Here is a 9,146-nt window from a genome sequence, read left to right as displayed (position 1 = left end):
TGCAGCACTTCTTGAACGCCATGGAAATCTGCTCCGAAACGTGTCCATCAGGCGCGGCAGCGCTCGAACAGACGCCCACGCCGGGTCTCTTCACTCTTGTTTGCGTAGCAGAATTCGCGTGCGGCTCGGAGGCTGTCCCGGGGTCCTGAACAACAGTGTTCCTGGAGGAATTTGTCAGCCTGAGATTTTCACTGCCGAAATCTGTGCCGGTTCTGTCATGAGCCAAGAATCACAGGCGCCCTATGCATTTCAGGATTTAGATATCTTTTAATTTACAAAGTATTTATTTACTTGAAAGACAAAGTGAGAGGGGGAGAGAGAGAGAGAGAGACAGAGAGAGAGAGGTCTTCCATACACTGGTTCACTCCCCAGCTGGCTTCAACAGCCTGGTCTGGGCCAGGCCGAGGCCAGGAGCCAGGACGCCCATCGCAGTCCCCCACGAGGGGCAGAGGCCCAAGCACTTGCCTCCCTGGGCGCATGAGCGGGAGGGCGGTGGCGTGGCTGGGAGCGGAGCAGGGTTCTGACGTGGGAGATGCCGGCCTTGCAGGTTGGGGCGTGACTGCCTACGCCACAACGCCAGCCCCTCCGGTTGCTTTCAACCCCGGGACAGGAAGCCAGGGTTGCGGTTTGGAGCCTGACGCTCCCCTCCACGGAGTGCGAGGACGGACTGAGCACCCGGTCGGCGCCGTGCAGAGCCCTCGCTGTGTCCTGCGGGTCACGTGTGCTGTGCATTTTTTTTTTATGACAAGCAATGTGGCAGGGAGTCCTCACCTAGTTCCTAGCAAGACTGAGTTTTCGCTTTACTGAAACTGCACGACCTCTGTTTTTCCTATCAGTTTTTCTTTTGAATTTTAACTTTTTTATTCATATATCTGCATGCACTTTGGCCATCGGCGATCTAATGGCCAGCTCTGCTAATCTAATTTATTCGAGGAGCCCTGACCTTATTGATAGCAGCCTCACGGCCAGCTCAGATGGCACCGTGGCCGGTGGGCCGCGGGCCAGAGGGGGCCAGGCTGCGGAGTCCTGCGCTGCGCCGACGCTGACACTGGCACTCAGCACTGCCAGGACCCAAGTCTGCACGGGAGCCCCAGGACACAAAGGAGCAGAGTGCCAGAGCGTGGCGGGGGCACTCCCACACAGACGCTTTCCTGGCCGCCGCCACACGCGCTCCGCGCACCAGGACTGGGGGCTGCATTGAAGAGTTCAGCCCCCATGGCACGGGTTCAACACCTCCGCTTTTCCGCTGAAAAGACTCCTTATGTGGCCGCCCTGTCCCAGTGCTGCAGAAAAGAAACCGGGGGACAAAAAGCAGCAGGGAGGGTGCAGTTCTCTTCTCTCCCACAAAAGAAGAAAGCCAATTGGTGCAGAGAGGAGCGATCTGGACCGTGGAAGAGGAAAAGTAATGACGAGAAGAAAGGGGCTTTGTCAAACGCAGCTTAGCGGGTTCACAGCCTCAGCCTCCGTGTTTCAAAGGTGAAGGCGAGGCAGGCAGAGGAGAAGCCGGCGCCACCGGAAGGAGCTCGGTGCGCGGGAGATGCCCCTGCCGCGGGCTCTGCAAACAAAGCCGGGACACGGGAAAGGACCCCACGACCGCGAACTTGCCACAGAAAGTAATTCTAGGTTTCCAGGTCCACGGGGTCTCACGGGATTCACTGTTCTTCAAATATTTTATTTAATTTATTTGAAAGTCAGAGGTACAGAGAGGGAGGAACACAGAGAGGTCTTCACCCACTGGTTCACTCCCCAAAAGACTGCAACAGCCGGAGCTGTGCCGATCTGAAGCCAGGAGCCAGAGCTTCTACCAGGTCTCCCACGTGGGTGCTGAGGTCCAGGCACTTGGTCCACCTTCTGTGCTTCTGCAGCCCAGGCCATTAGCAGGGCGCAGGTTAGGAAGTGGAGCAGCCGGGACTGGAAACGGTGCCCACCTGGGGTGCCAGTGTGGTGGGCGGAGGCTTTCCCGTTAGGCCGCAACGCCCACCCCTGCCTACAGGATCTAAAATGATGCTGACGTGGCGGTTTCCGGGGCTCAAGGGGAGACACCAATTCTTTCTCGCACCCACCCCCATCATGTATGGTTTTAACGTGTGGCCCACTACCTGCGTCTGTGGAGTGTGTGCAGATGTAACACTCTGTCAAGTTCATGGAGAACAGAATAAAAAACAAGTTTATTTTGGGGCAAAAAGTGTTTTGAAAGCCATGCAAGTTGGGTTCAAAAAGTTCATGGAAAATACTTATGCAAGAAAAAACTCGGCAAGGACTTAAAAACATTTTTGTGCAGAACTTGATCTTTTAAGGTCATTTCCTGCGCACTGCTGAAGCGCCCTGTCTGTGAGAAGACGTGTTTTGATAGGCACGGAGGAGCTGGACACTCCCTCTGCACAAGCTGCCCGGGAAGGCGGCCGGACAGCGGGAGGCATTCCGGGAACACCGGGAGGCGGAGGAGGCACGCCTCTGCAAACACTGCGAGGTTCTCAAAACATTATCTCTGAAACGCACTCCCCGGCCGTGGTTTGTCTTCCTCCGGCAAAGGTCTCCTTTGATTTGACCCCGACAGAATGCCAGTCGCTGTGGAACCCACACATAAATAATCAGGGGACAGCCCGGGGAGGGCGGGGCCGGGCGCCGGAACAGAGGCCCCTTTGTGTTCTGGTACCTGGTGGAGCAAGGGCCCCGGGAGGCGGACGTGGACTTCCACGCGCGCCCGTCTCTTCCGCCGTGGCTGCCCACATCCACGTTAGCAGCTCAGGGTTTTGTGAAACTTCTCCCATGAGGCGTCAGGCTGAAACCTGCTTCTAGATGAAGCCGGAACCAAATGTAGTGATGAAAACATCAGCCTCGAGTTATTAACTATATAAGATTCCTTAGTTTGGAGTTGGCATGAACAAAAACTGATTAAGTATATTAATGTATCACTTTATTTATTTTTTTAAGATTTATTTACTTATTCGGAAGTCAGAGTTATACAGAGAGAGAAGGAGAGGCAGAGAGAGAGAGAGAGAGAGAGAGAGAGAGAAGGGTCTTCCATCCACTGGTTCACTCCCCAAATGGCCACAACAGCTGGAGCTGGGCCGATGTGAAGCCAGGAGCCAGGAGCTTCTTCCAGGTCTCCCACACGGGTGCAGGGCCCAAGCACTTGGGCCATCCTCTGCTGCTTTCCCAGGCCACAGCAGAGAGCTGGATTGGAAGTGGAGCAGCTGGGACTTGAACCAGCGCCACAGGGGATGCTGGCACTGCAGGTGGCGGCTTTACCCGCTACACCACAGTGCCGGCCCCAGTGTATCACTTTATTTTAATAGAGCTTGAGTTCAGGAGGATGGGCCCAGTTTGTGGAGCTGCACATGCGGGAGGGAGCGTGCGTGCACATGAAACATCTGCTTTGTCCAGCAAGCGTGCAGAACCCAGCACCCAGGAATACTCAGTTAAAGCTTGGTCACGAGGCACTAGACTGCACAAGGCCGAGACAGCCATGTTGGACCACAGTACTCTCCCACAAACATCAGCCACGGTCCGCGGCTCAGCTGTTCAGAAACCACTTGAGATGCCCGTGTCCCTTGTTGGCGTACCTGCTTTGAGTCCCACATCCACTTCCCACTTCCTGCTGACACGCGTCTTCGGAAGCCGCAAGCTGTGGCTCGAGGGCTTGGGCTCCTGTCACTCCCGTAGGAGACCTGGGCTGGGCTCCAGGCTCCTGGCTTCAGCCTGCCCACACTTGGCTGCTGCCGGCATTTGGTGGAGTGAACCACTGGATGAAGTTTCTCTCTCTCTCTCTCTCTCTCTCTCTCTCCTCCCTGCCTTTCATATAAAAAACTGCTGAATACAATGTCAAGTGCATGACAGCACAGTTAGCCGTGGAAAAGGGCTGCCGTGTCGCGGCCTGAACTCTTTTTTTTTTTTTTTTTTTTTTTGACAGGCAGAGTGGACAGTGAGAGAGAGAGAGAGACAGAGAGAAAGGTCTTCCTTTGCTGTTGGTTCACCCTCCAATGGCCACCGCGGTTGGCGCGCTGCGGCCGGCACACCGCACTGATCCGATGGCAGAAGCCAGGTGCTTCTCCTGGTCTCCCATGGGGTGCAGGGCCCAAGCACTTGGGCCATCCTCCACTGCACTCCCTGGCCACAGCAGAGAGCTGGCCTGGAAGAGGGGCAACCGGGACAGAATCTGGCGCCCCGACCAGGACTAGAACCCGGTGTGCCGGCGCCGCAAGGCAGAGGATTAGCCTAGTGAGCCGAGGCACCGGCCAAAAGACAAGCTGTGGAGAACTCTTGGCAGCGGTTGGGCCACCCTGGCGTCTCGGTCCTAGAGTGGGCGGTGTCAGAGGTGGTTCAGTTAAAATGTCTCTCGTTTCGTGAGTCCAGGGCAAGAAGAGGGGCCCTGGTTGCCTGAAGCTTGGTAGGAAAGACAAACACTGGAGCATGTTTTCCAGAGTTGTTGTCTCCCGTGCCGTGTGCAGTCAGCGAAGGCGGCGCCTAAGGAAGATAAAACTTGTGTACTGATTATTCACATGAGCAGAAGCACTTCTTGTGGACTAATGATTGAAGTGCTATGCACTTTAGGAAGCTTATGCACATGCTTATATGCACGGGGAGGGATTGTTTGATTAAACTCGCATGGACTGTGTGCGGCACTAGAAGCTCATCAACGGGGTGGGGGACACCATGCTTGGGTACACAGGCCGCCAGAATCCACATGCCGCAGGCAGGAGAATCAGAGGACGATTACATGGAACTTCAACTTCGGGTGCTGTGAGCAGGGTTCTTCCTTATTTCCCGAGGGAGAACCGCTCTCAGTTTTGGTTTAAAAACCCCGCAGTGACTTTGGAAACCCCAGAGTCCTCATTCAAGGAGTTGGAAAACTGGAACTGGTGAATGGCACCAATACGAGCGCAGTTAGGAGAAGGTGACGGGGCCATCTGTCCGAGAACAACACGGGGAGGGTCAGCTCGCTGTCCTCCAGGTCGTGTGAGTGGGCAGAGGTCAACCGCCAGCTCTCAGCATAAGCTCTGGCTCAGTGGGCGGAGTAAAGCGTGTCACTGCTTTGATGGAGTGTTGGAATGATCCCAAACTAGAGTTGAAGCACAAAGGCTGTGGCAGCTCCTTCCCTGCGGGGCGTGGGTCGGGGCTGAGCTAGCGAGGAGAGCTGCTGGGTTTGTCACGTGGAGACGCTGAGCACGGTGGCCGGGGTCTCGTGGGCGGTCAGGGAGAGGGACGGGGACAAGCAGGGGCAGCAGGAAAGCCTGGAGCTGTGGGGGGAGGGGGAAACGGGCTTTGCACTGCAGGTCCCGGAGGGTTTATTTTATTTTAATTTATAATGTTCCATGAAGAAACAGAAGTGGGTGATGACTAGGGCTGAAATGACAGGTGGTGGAATGAAGTGGAGGTGAGTGTGTGAGGGAACCTCGTCAACTGGACCGCCCCTCGGCCTCATCCTGCTGGCGGTACCGACTGCACCCGGTGCTCACAGATCTGCCACGGCCGCTGTCCTCATGGTAGGACGTGGCCCACGCGTGCCGTGGCTCTGATGATAAATAACGAGATAATCCCAAGGCAGCAGGCACCCGTAGGCGCCACGGGGTGGGCCTCGGCATCCGTGGTTAGCGTGTGCGTGCTTCGGCCATGGCACGCATCTTGACAGACGAGGCCGCGGCGGCGACGGCACCTCCTGCCCCGTGTTCGCTAACAGTCTGACCGTTTGTCGCTTCACTCTGAGAGAGGGGCTGCCACGCTGTCATCACACTGAGACACTGACGGTGGTGATGCGGGAGGCGTCCGGCACCTCCAGTCGGGGCTGGGGTCTCCAATGCCGTTCCCGAGAGCCGAGGGCCGGCACAGTTACGCCTTTTTACATCATCAGTCACGGTTAAAGTCCACCTAAGCAGACAACACATGCAGGAACTCTATCACCTCCCATCTCTGTTTCGGGTTTTGTGGGATTTTCTGTGAACTCAATCACCCATCTACAGCGGCTCCACGTTACTCTGAGGGGCGTTTTGGTTGTGGGCTGTGTTAGGTTGCGTGCTCTGTCCGGGACCGTAACCGCCATAACCGCGGGGCTCAGTGGCCTTTGAGGCTTGTTAAGGGGGTTACCAGCGAGAGGAACGATGGGCTCTCATGAAATGGGAGTGGATTTTAAGGGTCTTCAGGAAGGCGCTCCTGCCAAGTATTCTTGGTGTGGCCGTAACACGCGGGTATGGGAGCTGGTTATGGGTGTAGATCATTGTTAATCTTTTTACTACTGTTTTGGTTACTCTAGATAATTAACCGGTTCCTGGGATAGCTAGTAGTTAGCAGAAGAAATTCTATTTGATTAGGCTTTTTTTTTTAATATTGTTTTATTTATTTGGAAGGTAGACTTACACAGAGAGAGGTATTTTCTATTCACTGGCTCGCTCCCCACATGGCTGAACAGCCCAGGGCTGGGCCAGGCCTGGCTGGAGCCCGGAGCGCCACTGGGGTCTCCCACTGGGGTCTCCCACTGGCGTCTCCCACTGGGGTCTCCCACTGGGGTCTCCCACTGGGGCCTTTGCTGCTGCCCGGGCGCCCCAGCGGGCGGCGGGGTCAGACGTGGGGCAGCCTGGACTCGCCCGGTGCCACAGCGCCGGCCCCGACTGGGCTCTCTCACCCTGACGTCCTCATTCGGAATTAGGTGTTTACGGGGCTGCTTTTTCTAGCTCGTTTAAATCCGACGGAAGTAATGCGTGCTTCGACGTTAACAGCTGGGAAAGGCTCTAAAACTTAAAAAAACGTGTATGAGGACAATTTCCCTCAAGTTCACTGTCCGAGAACTGTGGGGAACGGGCCCGGTCACCTGGGGCAGCTGAGGGGGACGCCGGGGGACCCCGCACCTAATGCCTGTCCCCAGCACCGTCCACCCACCACGCCCAGTCCGTCAGAACCCGGCTCTGGCCGCCGGGCCCACCGAGGGGTCCACGCCCGCCCTCGTCCGCGCTGGGTCCACCGAGGGGTCCACGCCCGCCCTCGCCGGGTCCACCGAGGGGTCCACGCCCGCCCCCGCCCACGCCGGGTCCCACCGAGGGGTCCACGCCCGCCCCCGCCCGCGCCGGGTCCCACCGAGGGGTCCACGCCCGCCCCCGCCCGCGCCGGGTCCCACCGAGGGGTCCCCGCCCGCCCCCGCCCGCGCCGGGTCCCACCGAGGGGTCCACGCCCGCCCCCGCCCGCGCCGGGTCCCACCGAGGGGTCCACGCCCGCCCCCGCCCGCGCCGGGTCCCACCGAGGGGTCCCCGCCCGCCCCCGCCCGCGCCGGGTCCCACCGAGGGGTCCACGCCCGCCCACGCCCGCGCCGGGTCCCACCGAGGGGTCCACGCCCGCCCACGCCCGCGCCGGGTCCCACCGAGGGGTCCACGCCCGCCCACGCCCGCGCCGGGTCCCACCGAGGGGTCCACGCCCGCCCCCACCCTCGTCCTTGCCGGGTCCCACCGAGGGGTCCACGCCCGCCCTCGCCCGCGCCGAGCCCCACCGAGGGGTCCACGCCCGCCCCCGCCCACGCCGGGTCCCACCGAGGGGTCCACGCCCGCCCGCGCCGGGTCCCACCGAGGGGTCCACGCCCGCCCTTGTCCTTGCCGGGTCCACCGAGGGGTCCACGCCCGCCCTCGCCCGCGCCGGTCGCGGCTGCTCAGCCCGCCGGGGCCGCGGCACCTCGCCGGGCGGCGCGGAGGTGCGCGTGCGCGCGGGCGGGCGGCGGGGGCGCGCACGGCGGGCGCGCACGGCGGCGGGCGGGGCGGGGCGGGCGCGCGGCGCTCGGGCGCACCGGCCGGCGGGGCTGAGCGCGGGGCTGAGGTGCGGCGCGGGGCTGAGGTGCGGCGCGGGGCCGAGGCCGCGCTCGGCGGACGACGCGGAGGCCGAGCCCGGGCGGAGGCCGCGGCGGGCGGCGGGGCGGCGGCGGCGCGGACCCGTGGGCCCGGCGTTCCCCCGGCCCGGCCGGCGGGGAGGCGGCGGCGGGGACCATGTCGGCCGGCGGCCGCGACGAGGAGCGGCGGAAGCTGGCCGACATCATCCACCACTGGAACGCCAACCGGCTGGACCTGTTCGAGATCAGCCAGCCGACCGAGGTGAGCGCGGCCGGGCGGCGGGGCGTGGGGGAGGGGCGCGCGCGGGGAGGGGGCGCGGGACCCGCCGGCCGCCCCTCCCCCGCCGGCCGCCCCGGGACGCGCCCTCCGCGCGCGGGCCCGCCGGCCGCCCCACGCGCGGCCCGGCGCCCACCTGCGCCCTGGCTCCGCACACCTGGCCCGGCGCGCGCGGAGGCGGGCCTGGGCCTGGGGCGGCCGGCGGGCCGGGCCCGGGCGGTGGGCTGGGGGCGCGGCGGCCGCCCCGCGCCGCCCCCGCCCGGGCGGTCAAAGTGCAGAGGTCGCGGGCCCGCCCGGGGGCGGGGGCAGTGCACCTGCGCCGCGCGGCGGGGCGAGGTGCGGGCCTGGGGAGCGGCCCTTTCTCCTGCTCGGCCGCGCGGAGCCCGCCCCGCACGGGGGCAGCGCGTCGGTCTGCGGCTCGCGGGCAGCAGGTAGCCCGCAGGGCGAGCGGCCTCGTGGGCTCCAAGCCCCTTCTCCTGCGAGCCGGGCCGTGCTTGGAGGAGATGTGAGTGTGTTCTGCGTTTTCCGCGACGTCATGCGAGTCCCGGCCCCGCTCCTACCTGGGGCGCGGGGAGTGAACCTCAGTGGGGGCGAGTGAGCGCCGGGCCCAGGGGGACAGCGCTGGGCTCGGGGCAGTGGGCTGGGCCCAGAGGGACAGCGCTCGGGCTCGGGGGACAGTGCTGGACCCAGGGAAACAGTGCTGGGCTCAGGAGACAGTGTGCTGGGCTGAGGGGGACAGTGCTGGGCTCGGGGCAGTGGGCTGAGGGGGACAGTGCTGGGCTGAGGGGGACAGTGCTGGGCTGAGGGGGACAGTGCTGGGCTCAGGGGCAGTGGGCTGAGGGGGACAGTGCTGGGCTGAGGGGGACAGTGCTGGGCTCGGGGCAGTGGGCTGAGGGGGACAGTGCTGGGCTCAGGGGGACAGTGGGCCCAGGGGGCAGCGTGCGCAGACCTCAGGCTGGCTCTGGGCGCAGCTCTGCTGTGGTGGCTTCGTGGCTGGGCCCTGCAGACACGTCCACCCCACCTGGATTGGGAGCAGGGCTCCTGCAAGGAGCGGTGTCGCGGTCC

The 9,146-nt window shown here is 62.4% G+C and overlaps 1 protein-coding gene across 25 annotated transcripts in view; it reads left to right on the top strand.

Moving 5' to 3' along the window:
• The first annotated feature begins 7,725 nt into the window (after positions 1-7,725).
• AFDN (afadin, adherens junction formation factor) overlaps positions 7,726-9,146 on the top strand; it is a 145,433-nt gene continuing 144,012 nt past the window's right edge. For 15 of the 25 annotated variants that reach the window (XM_089332449.1, XM_051841910.3, XM_089332446.1 and 12 more), the window contains exon 1: positions 7,733-8,066. In XM_089332449.1, coding sequence (XP_089188575.1) covers positions 7,962-8,066 — 105 coding nt within the window. In that variant the 5' untranslated portion in view covers positions 7,733-7,961. Of the gene's footprint in view, positions 8,067-8,427; positions 8,587-9,146 lie in introns of those variants that run through there. The other 10 variants (XM_089332450.1, XM_089332447.1, XM_070074581.2 and 7 more) reach the window with 3 other exon arrangements.

Source organism: Oryctolagus cuniculus, chromosome 5, assembly GCF_051225735.1.
Source record: "Oryctolagus cuniculus isolate XC-2025 breed Fujian yellow rabbit chromosome 5, ASM5122573v1, whole genome shotgun sequence".
Taxonomy (NCBI): Eukaryota; Metazoa; Chordata; class Mammalia; order Lagomorpha; family Leporidae; genus Oryctolagus; species Oryctolagus cuniculus.
This window is presented reverse-complemented; position numbering and strand designations above follow the sequence as displayed.